Source organism: Agelaius tricolor, unplaced genomic scaffold (assembly GCF_023055355.1).
Source record: "Agelaius tricolor isolate 1412-34295 unplaced genomic scaffold, bAgeTri1.0.p SCAF_11, whole genome shotgun sequence".
NCBI classification, from domain to species: Eukaryota; Metazoa; Chordata; class Aves; order Passeriformes; family Icteridae; genus Agelaius; species Agelaius tricolor.
In genome coordinates this window covers 9838677-9858106 of record NW_027269271.1, presented here as the reverse complement: position 1 = coordinate 9858106, position 19430 = coordinate 9838677, and the positions used below count along the sequence as shown (strand labels likewise).

The window sequence follows — 19430 nt, the reverse complement described above, 5'->3', positions numbered from 1 at the left end:
TTTTTATGTGTTTTACCCAGTTTAACTGAGCACATCTAGTTCATCCCCAAGGAGCAGGCAGCATAAAATCTTCATATCTTCATAAGGCCCTTTTAACAACTACCACAACCTTACTTTCCTTTAGGCAGTAACCACTAGAATAAGAAACTGTGCAAAAAAGCTAATACTATACTGAATAGTGAAATAATGATTGCTTGACCTCATTTGTATCCTCCTTGAATCAAATCCTGTGTTTATTTGCTGATGTAAGGATTTATAGATTTGGCCCTCAAATGCCAATACCTCTTTTGTGCCCACCACAACTATGAAGCCTCACTGACTATAACACAAATTGAATGGGAGAAAGACAATTACTAGTTTCCAAAAACATAAGTAATAGGTTTCCACTAGATATCCATGAGCTTTCTATACTTATGACTTGTGGATGTCCTTTGCAGCCACTCCTCTAACACTTGTGTTTTTGTACTTTAGTGATACTTCTGCAAGGGTGGTCTTTCTTGACAACACCATCAAGATTTCATGCTCTTTCTCTGGTGCTATGCTTTAGAATAGAAATCCAGGTGTAAAGATGCATTTGTGTGGTGACTTCAACTAAATCAGTAGTTTCAACAATCTCATAAAGATCTGAGATTTAGACTCATTTTTAAATGGCCTTTTTAATTGGAAAGGCTTTGGCCAAGCTCAGCAGAGTGAATATTTGGCAGTAGAGTGCAGGTATGAACAAAAGGAGCAGATGAGGCTACAATTCACATGTTGGGCATTGACTGTTGCAGGAAAATGCACAAGTAACAATATTCTGTGCAGAGCTTTAGCATCTACCTTGTGTGTGCTGGGTCTTGGAAGCTGGCAGTGTATTGCTCTTGTAGAAGATACAAGAGGGAAGTGCTGAAGTTGGAGGAATTAAAATTCTATAATTAGAAATGGTGTGTTAAAATTACATGGCACATGGCAAGCCTACAAAACTCAGCATGTGGAGAGCATATTGGCAATGATTTACAATTAACCACCACATTGCAAATCACTCCTTAGCTGTTTTCTATTATGAAATTTTGAGAGTTGTAAAATGCATTTGTGCTACTTTATTTCCTTTTGAAATGGTAATTGCTACTGCTGAGGGGCAGTACTTAGTGCAGAAAATGAAGTGTGCAGCACAGGGAGGAACTTGTTTCTGAGGAACTGCTGAGGAATTGTAATGATCTGAAAAAAGTGCTTTCTTGAAACACATACACACAAAAGAGCTTCATTTATGAAACCCCAAATAAATAACAAAATAAAATAAAACACAGTCTCTTTTTATACAAGTCCAGAGCTTACTAGTTTGTTGCTGACTGCACTTTTTCCCTATCAAAGTGGGAACAGTGGATTGACACTGAGTAAAACCCATAAGTCGGTGGCTTGAGGGAAATGCAGATATATGGAAATGTGATAGGAGTGCCCTAAAGTAATGGGTTTTGAGCCAGTGTGTTTGAAAATTATCAAGTGTTCTTCTAACTACTATCCCCTTTTAGATACCTAGTGCAGCACTGACAGTGGTACCACCCTGGGGACCTGGATAAAGTTTGGCTTTTGTGTCTGAGGAACAGGGGCTGTGCAGTCTAAGTAGAGAGAGCAGATATGTTCTAATTAAGGGATGGTAAACTCCCCCCTTAGAGCTTCCACCTTGATGGCAATTTGTAAAAAGGACAGTATTTATGAGTAGCTTTTATGGAGGGATATATTAAGAAAAGCGAGGAGTGAGGCTTCTCAGGTCTTAAATTTGCTAACTTGTGACAATAAGCTTGATCTCTCAGGTAATAAAGTTGGCAATCTAGCTCAGGTCCTCAGTTTAAAGTTATTATCTTTGAAAGCCAGGTGATTGACTGTAATTTTGCTCATAGTGCTTTGTTGGTAGCAGAAATAAAAACATCTAGAGCACTTTTCATCAGAAGTGTCAGAGTGCTTTCCACACCTTAATCAACTAATTTTTATGAAATGGTGGCATGGTTTTTCCCTGTCTCTTCTGTGGGAACTGAAAGGATCAGGACAGTAATCAGAAAGCATGCAGGAATAGCATGTGCACTAGCAAAGACTCATAACGCCCAGGTCTAGAAGTGTGGCTTCCCAGAATTATTTTACAGTTTTTACAGAGGATACAGACACAGTTTAATTGTCCTTTCATAAATACATTTGAACAACTGTTGTGTCTAAGAGTGCAAGAGTCTGAGTCCATGCTTCCCAGATGGTTTACCTTGACAGGTAGGAAAAGACACCTTTGTATTGGATCAACTTGTCTGAAAAAGTAATTCACTACTGAACAGGGATGTGCCAAAGCAGTGCACAGCAGTTGAAGCCACGAGTGGCTCAGGATGGGTGATGCAGAAACACCATCCATGTCCACTGCCATGGAGTGATAATGTTAAAAAGGGTTCAGCTGTAGCTGAAACTTTCAAGGGATGTTGAATTGCTAGTCTGGGATAATGAAAACCAGGAAAATGTGGGACTGCAGCTGGATTCAGATGGTGATTTTGTGGCAGCAAGCACAGACCAGGCTGAGGTTCTCAGTGCCACCTGTGCCTCAGTCTGTCCTTACAAGATCTCCTGGGCTTTGTGCATTGCATCAGGGCTCAAGGAGGAGGAGTTATGAGCACTGGGTGTGTGTTGGAAAAAAAAACCCCACGACTTCATAGGAGAACCAAGGAAGAACTTTCTTCCCATGGAGATTGTCAGGCAGTGGTACTGGCTGCACACGAAGTTTTGCAGTTTCCATTCTTGGATGTATTCAAAGCCCAACTGGACAAAGCCCTGAGAAATCTGGTTTGAGCAGGGGTTTGGACTGGTCCTTAAAATTCCTTCCAGTCTGAATTGTCCTGTGATTTTAAGATTTGTAGCTCTGGCAATTCTAGATATTTTAAAACTTCTGCTTAGCTCGCCCAGCCTTGTCCATCTAAATAAGAGCTTCTTCCAAGAATTATTTTTACCCATGAAAATAATTTGAAAAGATGATGCTGGTTTAAAGGAAATGCTTTTGATGCAGAAATTGCCTACAAGCCATGTAGTGGCACAGCTCTGGCACTGCTGCAGCACCTCAACCAGCAGCAGCCTTTGTGTGAAACATGTGCTGTGCACAGACTGGTGGGGCAGGCGCCTGCTCCTGGAAGCAATCTGGCTTTTCACTGAGGAGCCAGTGGGGCCAGAGCTGAGTGAAACTGGGACAAAGCAGGGGCATTAGGGGAGATTTCAGAAACAGCAGCCAGAGACTCTGTAGTTCAGGTCCAGTGTCTCCCTGTTTCTCAAAGAGAATCTCTAATACATCCATGGCAGTATGTTTTGCAGCTGTTAGGAATTGTGAAATGGGAAAAAGGACTGGCTGTAGGGTTCTTGTTGCTGTAGTGATACCTCTCCTGCTCTTAGCCTAAGTGCAAAGAGGAAAGTAAAGAAGGTGATGGGAGACTCTGGGGGTGCTTGCACCAACTTCAAAATGACTAATTTTGACATAGGAAAGGGAAATTGGATTTAAAGAAGGATGTATTAAAACTAGTTTACAAACATGGGCAAAAATGAATGCAGTCATTCCAACATAGCCAGGTTTTAACTTAGTTGGAGACTGCCTGCAAATGCACAGCTTCCCAGTCCAGCTGCTGATTTGCAAGCAGTACATTTAATAAGCATCCTGCTACCTGTTGTCCAGCAGTGAAGAAACACTCTGCTTTGCCTCGAGATCCTGTACAGCTGGGGTTTTTATTTTCAAGAAAAGATAAAAGTGGCTAATGAGGTAAAAATTACTACTGTGGGAAAATGGGGACAATGGTTCGAATTTAAGGGTATTTAGATACCTCTAATGATTTCAGTGGGACTTAGGCACTCAGTAACTTTAAAATAGTGCTAATCACATAACAAAGGAGACACTAAATTAGCAGTTCTCTCAGGAACAAAAACCTGTCAATGTACTTATAGGTTGATAAACAAGCATCCTGTGTGGTAAATGAAATAATTTCCAGTAAAATTGTCTATCTTGCAGAGCATGAAATGGAAAGGGAATCAGTCATTTTCTCAATTGCACCAATATAAATAAGAGTAATGCAACTGAACTAACTTTTGGTAATGCAATTAGGGAGTACAATGATATAGGTTAATGATGTTCCATAAAGTGCAGGAGTCTGTTCCATAGGTAGAATTTGAGTTTTCCCAATTCCTTTCTTGAACAAGTCAATAATTTCTCCTTTCTACTGTAGACCTCTTAATCATAAATGCAAACAGGAGAATCAGAATCCTTCTGATTCTTACAAACATTTATTCTAAGTGTTAAGAAATGGCTGCATCTTTAAAATTATAGCTAAAGCTGTAAGCAGATTCCACAACTTGCAGACACAAATGGTGTAGCACAGGAAAAGGAGCTCTTTCCCATGTGTGTCCAAATTGAGGCAGTTCAGTTCAGTTTGCAGCTACTTAAATAACAAAGAGCCTTCATTTGTTTTCACTTCAAGACAGAAGCATAATGTACAGGCACACTTTGCTTTTCTTTGATACTCTCTCTCTTTTTTTTTTTTTTTTCTGTTAAAAGCAGAATAACAATCTTAGAAATAAGATTCTTGTTTTACTGTCAAGATCATTATGCTCTGGAAAGCATAGTGGAGACAAAACTTTCTATTTCTTTTGTGTTCTCAGTGCCACCTGAGAACACACAAGTTCTCACTGTGTTTTCTCGCAGTTTTCTTATATTTACTCCATTATAGCTCTTGCATTTTGGGAGATCCTTGTATCTGACACATGAAGAAAATAATCCCTAGATAGCCATGCAGGAAATGCAGGGTGCATACCCTGAGACAATCTGCTTTTATAGCCTATGGACAGAATAATTTTCCTGTGATTAGATGTCTCAGCTGCCCAGTTTCTCACACATGTGCATATGTCTCTAAAAACAAGGTATTTCTGAGGTAATAAGCAGCAGGTTCTCTAGATTTCTGACCCAGCCACTGCTTCTTTTCAGTAAATCACAATTCTGAAAGGAAGAAAACTATACATGCTTAAACCTAAAGCATTAGGTTTGGGAGTGTTGTTGTTAGAAACCATTTAGCCCCAAGGAAATACTACTTCTTGAGAAACAGTTCTCATCTGCTGCTTTTCAATTACTCAAGTATTTGAAATCTAAGTGCTTATGATTATATCTGCTTTTTTTAGGTTTATCTGTAATCAGCAGACTAGAAACAGAATGCACCAGTGATTTTACCTACACTACTTATGAAGGATCTCTGAGAACTCAGTAGTGCTTCTGATCTAGTTAAACTCCTGGTATTTTGAAAATTATTACAAAAACAAGAGATGACTATTTCTCTCAGACCACATACTCACTTGTTGCCCAGTAACCAGAAGGATGGAGCCTTCTTTCCCATGTACCACTTGCCGGTAAATGTGATCTAGGATTAAGAGTTCGCTCCAGCAGTTCTGAAGCAACTTCATTTGGTCATCAACCTGTAAAGGAAACACAAACATTGGTGACATCACTCTAGGAGTAAGTCTGACATCATGCTAGGGAGGCAGCCCTCCTTCACACAGCTGGCTGACAGGAGAACAGAGATGCTGTCTAGACATATTCATGCCCAAAATTGCTGTTTGCAGTTGAATAAACAGAACACTGCTGTAGCCTTTATCTGTAAAATGTACTCAATATTTACTTCTGATTGGATTCTAGGAAAGCAGAACTAGGAATTAGATTCTAGGAAGGAGATCTTTGCACTATTATGCTCAGTAGTAATAATTGTATATTTATGGCAATGGGATTTTATTTTTACCCAAAACAAGAAGAGCAGGAAATAATGCTGATGTGAACTTTCTCCTATTCCCCATCTTAAACCTTAGCTTCTGGAAATAAGAAGGATTCTGCAGATTCTACAAGTGTTATTGCTTCAACAGGTCCAAGTCAGAGACAGGTCCCTTGCACATTAAAAAGTGCAAGAGTGAAGAGAGGTTAAAAAACTCTCTAAAAATGGGTGTGGTGCTATGAAAAGAGAACACTTCTTAATAAGCAGAAGCTGAGCAGCTTTGGGTGTCACTGGTAGGGCAAGAAAGGGCAATGCACAAGTCAGTGGTGAGCAGTGAGACACATCCATGAGTGGATTTGGGAACAGAAGGAACATACTGGGCACCCAGAACAAGGAACCTACTTTAAGATTTTCTGAAGTTATTTGGGATCTATGTCTTAGAGGACAAAGAAATGTATCCATAAAGTGACTGTAAATGCAACTAGATTGTATTCAGTCTTCTTCACTTAAAGACTGAAAAAAAAATTAGGATTTCCATGGAAATGGGAGAAAAAATTATCACAAATTAGTGGAAGGTAGACTATGAAATTAAGTCATGGTAAGCATCAATATCCTCTGAACCTATTTTTACTGAGCTTCCTGATTCCTTTTTAAAATCAAAGTCTTTGACTTTAAATGGGTGCCCTGAAAGAATTGAGAGGTGCATAAATTCGTCTTGCTAAAATTCAGGGCGGTAATAGCACCTATGTAATTGAAAGGACTCTAAGAACCTGAATAGACAGCAATTGCTGAACAAATTAAAAATGCTATGAATGCTATAAATCTAGTTTCAATTGCTTTAGAACTAGATTTTGTCATACACAGGAAACCACACTACAGAGAGTAATCCTGCATGAGCTGAATTAGATAATGCAGTAGGTGTTTTCAAGTTTTATCAAATATGACCTAATGAAATTTAGAATTTTTTTCTTTCAGGCTTGCCTTCCAGTTGTATAGTAGAGAAGGAAGTAACATTTCTTATGAATAGATTTTCGTAATGTTACCTGTGAAAGTTACCTACTATTGTCTCTCTCTTTCCAGTTATTTGCCACATGGCTCAGACTTCAACATCTGAAACAGTGAAATCTTTGCTTCTTCCATTTGTCTTAACTTCCCTTCAAAGGCACAAGAGGCTGTGTGCTACTGTTCATGTTTTCCCACACAGGTACAGAACAAGGCTGATTTGGTATTAAAAATCTCTTGCTCTGCCCACAACATGTATTTGACTACAAAACTGTTTCAACCAATTGATTTGTTGGCTCAAGAGAGGACAGGAAATCACCACATTGATACACTTGAGCCAGGTTTAATTAATTCTTTGAAAAAGATATTTGAAATATACAGATTCTGTTACTCTTGTTTTTTACATGAAACTACTCTTTGATAAATTTCTCCTCTTGAAAAAATCACAAAATCAGAGACATCATGTTAACAGGATAATGTGACTCGAATTTCACACAAAGCTATCACAGCTTACATCCAAAGAAAACAAATTTTGAGAGAGTTTAAACCTTCAGCATCCATGTCATAACACCTGTTACTTGAATAAGATGTCAAGCACTTGACTGGACTGTAAATGACTATATATTTCCAGTGTAAGCCAGCTGTCTCAGCCACAGGCTTTTGAAAACAACCCACACTTTAGAGGTCTGGCTTTCTGAAGATCCCAACAGCAGTCACTCCACAATCAAAGCTTACCTCCCAAGCTCTATCCTGTCATTACTGAGCCAGTGCTGTGAGAACAGTGCGAGATGGCAAAATCACAAAAAATTGTTCTGCACATAGTCTGTTCCTGCTGTTTTACAAGCCTGACAAAAGTAGCACAGTGAACATCTGCTAGTGGTTCACAAAATCTACTCCTCTGTGTTCACTCTAATTTAACTAGTGAAAGCCCATAAAATGGATAGCATAACCAGCTCTATCACATCCCAAATAGTGTTGCCTGCAGAAGATTATTAGATCCAGCTGCTTTTGCCATTTTAAGAAAGATGGTGGGGCAGCAGATGCCTCCAGTTTGCCCTAGGAAGGAAGAAAGAAACATGACTTTAATGAGGATTGTGTATTACTAAAAGGTGGCACAAATGACCAGTTCCAGCCTACTTCTGAAAGTCATGTAGATGAGGAAAAGCATTTAGATCACATTGAGCAAAACCAGTAATGCACCACTTCTTATGTTAGAACAAGCTGGTAAAGTTTATGAAGTGTGTAAGTGCTGCAGAACATAAACACCATTGTGTTTCTGTGGCATGTCGATAAATGTGTTGCAGAAGCATGTTATCTGTCAAAATGAGAAAATCAGCCTTTGACCAAAACAATTATGTGCCTTAAACTGAATGTGCCTGAAACTGATCCTGAAGGCAAAGAGACTCAAGTTTGCTTCTGAAGAGGAAGGTCCTCTGCAGGAAAATCCTCTTGTGGACTTCAGTCTTCTGACTCCAAAGCCGGAGAAGGCTGCTCTGCCATTAGCAGTGTAAGCAGGAGAAGAGGTAAGATTCTGTCTCCAAGACAGCCACATTGAGTATTTCCAGGAGTGGAGGAAATGGATTCTCAGTTTGAAGAGGAAAGGTCTAACCCTGAGCACTGTGGTGACAACACTGTCTCTTGGCAGGAGAAGAAGATAGGAATGGGAGTGTCACATCTGCCTGCTAAACCCTGGCCTCCCCTCAGCTGGGCCCTGAGCTTTTGATATGGAATTCAGTGGAAGTTTGTAAGTCTCACTGAGGCCTCTATTGACACTGAAATACACAATCACCCCTTATCAATTATAGTTAAAGGGAGGACTTATCTCAGAAATGCTGGTTACTCATCTGAAAAACTATTTGTGCTGATGTTATAGATGAGGAAGGCTAGTGTGACACAAGAGTAGTATTGTTGTAGAGTGTATGCTTCCCACAGCACAGAACGTTAATCATTATAAACTTTTGTTTTTTCTGAAGAACAACACTGAAATTGCCAAACAGTAAAATGAAGAATAATGTGTATGCTTTGCTGAAATTCACCTTAATCTTATCAAAACCACACTGTGTCTTTCTTTTAGGAAAGTATTTCACAATATTTCGTGCTGTAACCAACAACTGCAGATTTATTGCAATTTTTCTTCTGAAGAGGTATTTTCAGCCTGAAACTTGATGAATTACCTGTTAAAAATTTCAGGGTCATGGGTTTTTTTGTGTTGTTCTAAGTTAAATATTTTCCTTATAATTATTGCAGCAGATTCAGTTAAACAATGTGTTCACCTTTTACCCAGTTTACACCTACTTTTCTCAGAAGCTGGAGAATCCTTTTTCATCTCTGTTCATTTACATCAACTTGCCACAGTAGCTTTGGGCTTTTCTGCTACTAAAAATTTAAAAGGGTATCTAATAATTTTAAAAAAAGACAATAATTGAAATTTATGTGATAAGAGTGTGCTGGATTCAGCTGAATTATTTTTACTTATGATTCTAATAGGGAATGCAAATATGGAATAACATGAAGCATTCATCTCATAGTGCCACTTTTAAATTCTATGGCCATTGAATAGCCATTTCCTAGTGAATATGAAGTGATTAAACATCTGTCTGAACTGCTCAGCCTGAAGCACATCGGTTCAAGGAATGGTTGAACTTTCTTTCAAATGCAGTTAGGAGATCACTCACAAGCCATTGCAGACATATAATTTGAGTTGTTACTCCATTTTCTTATGCTATAGTGGTGCAAATCACCCCAAATCAAAGTTTTATAAGACAAGTGCACTCCAGAGACTATTTTTTTACTCCTGAATGCATGCATGGTTTCCAAATCATTATATAGGTAGGGAAGGATTTGGACTCTCCAGATGGCTTGCTGCTAACAGTGGGAAACCTCCTGTGCAAGGTTGCTGTCAGAAAGCAGCACGTAACAGCCAATGTGATTTTAGAAGTGAATGCACATAACTTTCAGAATCAGTGAATGCCCTAATAAAATATGATTACTACCTATAATCTCAGTAATAAAATGCTACAAAGTTCAAGAAGAAATGATTTAATATTAACTATAATTGTTCCAGCTCTTTACTAGAAACCTGTGGGTTATAAAAATTTCTAGGTGAAGGCAGGGAGTGATCTTTACAAGTCTGTGTTTGGTTAAATGACTGTCCTGTTTCCATCTAGCTCTAGCATGAAGGGAGTATAAATCTATTCAAGTTTGGTAGTGCTTTACATTTGTCTTGATTTGAAAATGAAAAGAAATAGAGAAATACTTCAGTGTGTGCCTTTTCCTGCTCCTTTGCAGCCTGTATAGAGGCTGTTACACAAGTGCAGTTGTACTTGGAATGTGCCTCTGTGTGTAACTCTTTCTCTAGTAACTCCTGAATCCACCAGTCAGAGCCAGAATATTTCCACAGGAAGTTTTTCTATCCAAGATACTAAGTTTCTAGATGCTTTGTTTGAATCAGTGTTGACACAGAGGAAAGTAACTGCTGAATACCACGCTGAAAGAAAGGTTAATGTACTCATCCTTTATTCAACAGCAGGGAAGTAAGAAAGAGAAAGAGAAAAGGACTAAAATGCTTCATTAGCTCCTTGCTTATGGAATCATTATTATTTGGAATATCAAATTACTTTGGAATTTTTTACAGGGCATAGACAAAGAATTTATAGCACAAAGCAACATTTGAAAAGTCCCACACTGTTTTACCCTTCCAAGCTGTGGAGGGGTGCATGAGTGGTGCCCATGCTCTGAAAGGTGTGCAGTGTTTCCTGCTTAGGAAATGTGGGCAGGGAGGGCAATGGCTTTGCCACAGCTTCTCCACTCACATGGCCCTGGACAGCTCCCTGTGAGATTACTGGGACAGAGGGGACCAAAGCAGCGCTGCCCAGACATTTCCCAGTTTCATTGCTGATCCTCCAGAGAGTCAAAATTCTTTAACAGAGCAACCTTGAGCATCAGCTCACACTCATCCTGTTTTCTTGCAGGAGTAGAACACAAGGTGCCTGAGTCTGGGGGCCTCAGATTGCTGAAGGAGTAGGGGAGGGCAGCAGATGGTTATCCTACTAAAGAATAAGATCTCTCTTATGGATCTCTGCACTCCATTTAGAAACTATTCCCATCTATTAAGGAGAAGGTAAATGACCAATCTCACTTCTACAAGCATCAGGTGAAAGGGCTGTTACAATAAGTTTTCTGTGTATATAAATCTATTATATAGGGCATCAAATGTGACACATAGCACTCCTATTTCTTCTCCTTTTCCTCACATTTATCTCAGTGCAAACTGCATGAAAATGACTTGGTATTTCACAGTCAGCATTATTTGTGATGAATTATGAATGTGTTTTTCTTAGGTTCTTTTTTGGGTGGTTGTGGGTTTGTGTTTTTTATTTTATTTAACTGAAAATAAGTGAAGTATTTCTTTTTAGTACCAACTGAAAATTTTGCTTACAATGCAGTGTTTCTTGCCTCTCAAAATGAATAGAAAGATAAGGAAAAGGGAAAATTAATTATTTTTGCCATCTGTTTCACAGAATAGAGGTACCTTCTTTAGCACTGGACTGATAGAACTTACCTTCAAAATCCTACTCCTGTGGGTATTTCTGCAGATGTTAGTACAGCCTAAGCTAATGCATAGTTTGGCCTAGAATTTTAAAAGAATTAGATAAAGCTATGTAGTTTATGTAGCAATTTTGGTACTAGACCTGTGTTGATCACTTGAATTTCTCTGGAAATACACCTGTTTTTTTCTGATATCAACAAACTAACTATAAAATTGGTTGGACCATATTCTTAACTCTTAACTGGCGTGGATATCAGTTCATTGACTTGCAATAAAATCTGAATTAGGCCCACCTGATGAATTGTTAGTCTTGTGGGTCTGATCTACTTTTTAGGCTGCACAGTGATGTCCCTTGGGGAATCAGAAGACAAAACTGAGTCTAGTAAAGTTTATGGTACTGCTGGTGAATGTATTCTTAATATATTCAATCAGCAATTTCACTCTATTGTAGAGCAGCCTGTGATTAAAGTCTCTGTGGTCTTCTCCAAGCCACATATATTTTAGCATTACCTCAGAGGATTTCTAATGTCTATATAATGTTCCATGTCTAATTTCTATATAATGTTCCTTTCCTGTTTGGTGATTAATTGGTTAAATTATGTTTTCATTTTTGTTACAATTAGTGTATTGCTCCAGCTGAAACTTATTCTAAGAGTCTACAGGTAAACTCCAATATTAGCTCTCATTTAAAAATATTGTTTAGATATCAGCAACATCAAATCTCAACAGAGATCAATACAATATATGGGGTACATTATTAATGTTAAAAGACAAAGTTCTAGTAAGAACTAACATTTTTTGGACAAAATAAATACTCTGTTAAAACTCAATCAAATAGGCATTGTATAGAAAATATTTTTAACTTGTGACAAAAGACACATGCTAATTTCGGAAAGCAATCTTTAATATGATAACAGGCAACCAGAGTAATTTCTCTACACACTTAGGGTCCCATTCTTTCAAGTGTTGCATGCCTCAGAACACTGTTTTTTGCATTAGTTTTTAACAATAGTTACTTAAATCAGCTCTCATTTAAATTACACTGTGTGGTTACTCTTCTGTTTAACAGGATTAGTGTTTTTTTCCAGTACAACTGTTAAGTGGGTGTGGAGTATGGGAAAAAGGCAAGTCATAACTGAAGAGTAATCTTACTCCCTTTTAACAGGTGACACCTACAAATGTTGGTTTGTGTACACAGTGTGGGACTGTATTCACGATTACACCAATGGGAATATGCAAATAATCTTCTGAAGTCATGACTAAAAAGAAGTTGCTTTAATGTTAGAGCACCATAAGTAAGAGAAGAACAATTTACCAGGTGAGTATTAGTGACAGCCAGGGTTGGACACTGACAAACCACACAAAGAATCCAGTACATTTAGTGTTTCACACCATTTGTAGTTATCAGTAAATCAGTAGTTTTTTATTTAAATGTTCTTATCTTTTGATTGAATAGCACTGTGATATTTTTCAGGAATTAAAATTTGTTGGTTTATATTTTATGTTTCATAGTCCTCTTAAAACTTTTGACTGACATCCAGCTATGGAAAGGCAAGTCTTTCCTTCTGCCCATACTTGAATCAGGGAAAAATAAGGATGTAGAGTCTCCAGACTGAGGGCTGGACACAGAGTCACCTGTAATACACTTTGGCAGTAGAGGCTGGTGTTACTGTGGAACACTGCACTTGCCATACAAATGTATTCCACTGTGTTCTCCTCTGATTTGTAGTAGAACAGCCAGAAAAAGCCACAGCAAAAGCAGTAAGAAATCATGAGAAACGGTATCTTCAGTCAAGATGTGAAAGGAGATGGTATACTGATGAAGAAAAAATACAGAAATGTTGTCTTATATCCTGAGGGCTGCAGCAGTAACAGTAAGTCACTGGGGCAGAGATTAAATGAGAAAGAAGACCCAATGCTAACGGAGAAAATGAAAGAAAAATCAGCCTTATGAATGGGTGTTGTCATGTATTAAACCAGTATCCATCTGACTTGATAGAAAAAATTGCTTAAAAACACCACCAAAGGAAGCTGAAGTCATACAAGAAGGTTGTGGAGGTGTAGTGATGCATGATCCAACAAGGTACACAGGAATGATCTGAAACACTTTCTACTTCTCTTTTTATCTTAGAAGCATTGCAGGAGGCTCTCAGCACGCAGCTACTACCATCTAGCTAAATCCTTTCAACTAGGAACACTGCCTTCAAAATATTGCCTCCTTTCCCAACAGAGCCAAGTGTGAAAGAGCAGACAGAGCCATGTTATTAAAAATCACAGGAAGTCCTGATTGAATGAATGTTTAAGGAACAGGCAAGTGTGTATTAAAATCTTTTTTTTTTTCCATTCATCCTTTCATTTGGCTTTGTTTCATTTATTCCTACTTCCTGTTTCCTGTAGTCTAATTTGGAAATCTCTGAGGTATCATTAAAATACAATTGTCACAGATCTGCCCATATTGTCATTAGCTCTGCAATTAGGATTAATATTAATTTTTTAAAATATCTTTGAAGATACTGGTTTTACTTGGGTTGTTTGGTATGTTGATGAGAGGAACTTTTGCAGTGCAGAGCACAGAATGAGTAGGAACCTTATAAGCAAAAATGACAGTAGACTGTGACACAAATCAGTCAGCCTGACTTTCTCTGCTGTCACAGCCAGGCACAGGTATACAAACTTGTCAGTCTCTAAATTGGGTTCCTACATGTCTGCATGCAGTAGAAGATTAACTGATTAGTGTGTTCAGAAAAATTGAGAGAGTATGTGTATCTAACTTATTGGGTTTTCCTTAGCTTGTTTCTGAATGACAGCAGGGATGATGAACAACAAAATCAGGCTGCTCTAATTACTTCCTGTTCACCCATGAGTGCACCACACACCTCTACTGCAGGAACTAAGTTTCAGACTGGGAGAGGCTTGGCCAATGGGCTACAGCTTCCAATAAAATGGAAACATTTTCTTCAAAAAATCTTTTTTTTGCATTGCTTATGTGCAAGTATCTGGCAATCTGCTATTAATCAATTAGTTTGGTTTGTAATTAGGTTTATTATGAATTTTATTATTGAAGGTTTGACATGACTAAAAGATTACCATAACACCCAAATGTAAGAAGTTTTGTTGTTTATTCCCAGGTTTAGCCCAATTTTACCAAAGTAGAGTGCATGATGACTCTGCCTCTAATAAGTTTTTCTGAGCTGTATTAGAACTTTTAAAAATATGGCTACTTAAACCTATATCAGGGCAATTTTCCTGGTACATAGAATAGCTTGAATGATTTAAAAGTATAAATGAATGCAAGATTATACAAATATTCAGCATTGTGTCACTGACAAGTAATGGACTGAATTCTGTATTTGGCTAATCTGCCTGAGGGTCTGTTTCTTTTAGAGTATAAGGTCTTTAGGGACGGACTGACTATTACTGTCTTTGGGCAGTATCTGCCTATGTTACCATAAATCAAATAGCAGAAAAAGGTTGTCTGACTGCATGGAGCATACATGGACACTACTCTGTAAATAAAATTATCAGTCTTTCAATCTAAACTGCCAGCTTCCAAAACAAACACAGAATGTCCAATTATATAATACAACAAGATATTATTAGTGAAACTCACTGACTCCTTACATAAATATGACCATTAGCTTAACAACACCATGAGAATATTTTGCTCAGTAATTTTTGCACTGTGGCATAATCATATAACCTGACATCCTATGTAACCATGAAATACCAATAGTTGTGGCATTATACAGAATCCTGAGCGTGGATGATGCACAAGAAATTCTTACATTAGGAACGTCTTCAGTATTGATTCTACAATTCATATGCAGACAGAAATACAAAAATGCCTGGGTTTCAACAAAAGGCTACAAGGAGCCAGTCCTTACTTTTATTGCTTTGTATCTGTAAAGCCTTTGATAATGCACACATTTTTAAAGTACACCCTAACATAAACCAACTTCTACGTTCAGCTTCATAAGACAGCTCCTTTTGTATTTCCTCTTGCATGAGCACACACTGCACCAAAATCCAATATACTGTATCAAATTTATGCATTTTGCAAATATATGACTATTTGATAAATGGAGTTGAAAGAGTTTTTTTTTGTTGTTGTTACTTTTAGCAAATGAAGAATGTGCATAGTTTAGTTTGTAGCTCACATGTTGCATTCAAATTCCTCTTTCTACACTGCAATGTGTATATGAAGTTCTCTGAGATGTCTGAACTAGATTCACTGTAAGTACTTATCCAGAATATGCGATTAAAATGTAATTAATTTCTAGATATCATCAATATTCTGTCATTGCATAAGGGGAATGGACTAGGTGACCCATGAAGTCTATTCCTACCCTCATATCTATTATGATTACTTTATATTAGTAAAATTGCTTTTTAAGGTCACTTTTATGTCATGGTTCCCCTTACACAAATATTTGGTACGTTTGGCCATTTATGTGCATTTTTTCTAGTTCTGCTTAGCATGGATTCAGTACAGGCAGAGCACCAAATGAAGGAAAAACATGATATTTTGTTGTAAATAATTCATAAAACAACGTTATGACCCTACCCCGTGAGGCACCCAGATAATGAGCCGCCCAAATGAAGCAGTGAAAACATGCACTTCCCCTGCCATGGGTGTGCCCCTGACAGACTCCTCAGGGTCACAAACCCATCAATCTCTTTTCACACATGAGCTAATCAATTCAAAGAGGGAAGTGCCAATGAGCTATTAGATCAATATGGTGAAGTATGGAGATTGATCTTATCCCAGAGTGACTACATTAACAGACTCGTCAGTGTGACCTCTGCCCTGCGGCGCACATTATACAGGATTGCAAGTCTGAGATCTGAATGAAGACCTCAGGTCATTGCTTTTAATAATCTGCTTTGCTGAAAGAATTAAAAGTAAATCTGTAAAGGGATGACTAATGAAAATATGAAGTGCTTTCTGCTCCCCTAGTCTTGGTATGCTTGCAGAAATCACGGCAGCTTTTCACAGCGGCCGGCAGCATTGGCCGTGTCCCACAGGCACCTGCTCAGCCGGGCTGGGCTAGCGGCATTTGGGAGAACAGTTCAGTACAGCCTCTGAGAGAGTGTGCTCTCCAGAAACCAAATACAACAGGATAACAAGTACTAGCTCTGTCAAAATCACTTAAGGTCTTGGCTGAACTGCCAGACTGAGAGCTGGAATGGAGTCCTGGTGGTCTGAATTATTTAGCTGGTGTAAGTGGGATGGCAGGAGCTGCCACTGCTGTGGAAGTTGCTCAGAGTGCTGCCATGCACTGAGTGTTCCTTCACCAAGCAAAATGTTCCCCGTACTTGCATTAACTCGAGGTCCAGCCCTGGGAGTCAGTCCGCTTTCAGTGAGGCCAGAGGCCAGTGACTTTGGGGAGAATTGATCTGATCAGAGGAGCCTGGTTCACAGAATTCATGAGCAATATGTGCATACATTCTATGATGCTCTGCTGTCTCCCAGTCAACCTGTGCTGGTGAACATCACCAACTCTGCAGGAAGTCTGTAATGAAGTGACCACATGTAATACTACAAGAAACCATTTTGGGCATCTCATTTTAAAGACTCATTCTTTTCATATATAATTTCAGAGATGCTGAAAAAAAGAACACTTTTTTGTCTCAGAGCATGATATTAGTATTGTTAATATTTTTAAACTCTGAATAATTTCATTGCAATGAAACATTTATGTATATAACACACTTTTAATACTGTATTTTTATTATACCAAACATTTTTATTGTTCATTGTATAATTGAATCAATGAATTAGGAAAAGGTTACTAAAAAAGGATTAATGCATTTTTAATGAAACTAAATGATATAACTTCTGTTAGTCACTGCGAATAATGGCAGATCTATCAGGTTTATACAGATAAGAGCTTTGTGAGTTTATCTGAAAGCCCACATAATGGCCCTCATTTAGTGTAACCTAGAGAAACAGCCCTAGCAATCCTATTCAGGATTTTAATTCATTGTTTATGTATATGATCTCTCTTCCGCCTTGTGATCAGAACACCTGTCTAATGATGCAAATATAAATTTCTTTAGCAGACACATCTATTTCCACTTGTAAAACACTTACTGAAAACAATGCTCTTTCAAAGTCTAAATGGAAGAACCAAGCAATGCAATACCACTGGGAAATGCTTTTGGACTCAGGGTAACAGATAGGGAAACCAGTGAGAACTCTGCACATTAATAGTGAGAATGTGAACATTTCAATGCTCACATAGCTCAAATCTTTAATGGGCACACCAGCCTAAATTCTAAACACTTTTCAGGTAGAAACTACTATGCTTACAGATATCCCAGTAGAAAATCCTTATATTGGTATAACACTGATTGAAATGTGAACACTGTACAAATGTCATGTAGAAAACTGTGCGGCAGTTGCAAACTTGGTTCTGAATCCTACAGAGACACTAAATATGTGATCATTGCAACCTAGCATTTAATTTTTGATTATTTTGGAATGGATATAAAAATAGATAACAGAAGGTTATATTAGTACAGGATATACTGGAGAGGAGGGACTTTATAATGACATCCTTAAAAATATATTTGCATTTTTTCAATTGGAGGTATGTTACCAAACTTCAAGAGAATGATTCTGGTACTTTTCCTACCTTCCAGTAGAAACTGAGAGTATGCAGAACATGTGTGGTGCACAAGATGCTGTTCAAGAACTTGTCTGAATTCTGTGAGACCACATAATTCATAGTGGTGAGCCACAGTTACATAAATCTCACCACCAAAATGGGCATACTTTTTCCTACCACTAAATTATGGTTTTTACATCATGTCCTTTCCAAACAAACTAAAAAGCTATTCTATAATAGAAGTATTTTAGATCTAGAAGGGGTTTAAAATCCTGATATTATATTTGTATCTTTCCATTTAAAAAGCAAGGAAGCTAATACACATCCAACAGTACAGGTCTCAGAAGAACTTTGATGCAGGAAAGCTCTTGTCCTTACCTCACTGATGGGAAGCTGGTGATTAAATATTTTCACTAAAATGAGAGTGATTCTCCTGAACAGGGCCAAGGGTAAGTAAGCTTATAGCATATACAGAACCAAAACACCTTTTCCAGAGATAATAATAACAACACTATCTTTTTAAGATTCAGTGCCTCACACTCAACAAGTGCTGGAAGTAAATGCTGCCTCCCAATGGAAACATAAAGTTTTTTTCCCAATAAAATGACCATAGAATTTCTAGTCCAATTGTTTTAACCTACCTCTAGTAAGAAAAGAACAATTTTCATTCTGGATTTCATAATCAAATATTTTGGTTTATGAATTTCATACCAGTGGGCTCACAATGTATTTCTTGAGTAAGGCAGATGTCTTTTCCCTTTAAAAACAACCACTTGAAAACTGGTCAGAAATACAAGGAAGCAAAATGCAGTCGTGGTGGAGTTCAAACAAGGTTGTGAAGTTCACGAGAAATACAATTTATCTTATGATTCTGCAATTTACCATACAGCCTCACAACTTGTAATTGCAATATCACTGTCACACATGTGCTATCAACAGATGCATCTGCCTGGTCACAGAATCTGTGGCTGCATTAGAGATATCTGCTAGCGGCGTCCATTTAGATGCTTGTTATGTATCTGAGTGCAAATAAGTAATACATATTATAGTCAGTAAGACATGTTACTAAGTTCTTTGTAACACAGGAATGGATAGAAAAAAAACCACTCCAATTTCTGCTGCAAGCAAGAGTTTATAGGCAAAGAACATTCTGAAAACTTTCAGAACAGAAAAATAATCTTCTGGGAAAGTTACAATAGATTCAAAATACATGTCTAGAATCTAAATGCTTCCTCAGCCTCGATAGAATAAATAATGCTTTCTAGGTAAGTACTGCAGCTCTTTTGATAACATATATATTAATAAATTAAAAATGTCTGTAGATTGACAAGTGCTTTGTGGGCTTATACTGGAAAGCCAATAGCTAATTATGAAAGCCTGACTTGACTAATCAATTATTCAGATGAACATTAGGTGCCTATTATATGCGTAAACATGGGAATTATATTTCCCCTAAGTAACTTTGTAAAATAACAAACCCAAAACATGTAAATTTGAAACAGACAGAAACGGCACTATTATGCCCTTATT

General features: G+C 37.8%; 1 protein-coding gene across 1 annotated transcript in view; it reads right to left on the bottom strand.

The window, feature by feature from the left end:
* NR5A2 (nuclear receptor subfamily 5 group A member 2) overlaps positions 1–19430 on the bottom strand; it is an 83659-nt gene that overhangs the window by 29974 nt on the left and 34255 nt on the right. Inside the window, exon 6 of the mRNA XM_071435617.1 lies at positions 5329–5448. Coding sequence (XP_071291718.1) covers positions 5329–5448 — 120 coding nt within the window. The remainder of the gene's footprint in view (positions 1–5328; positions 5449–19430) is intronic.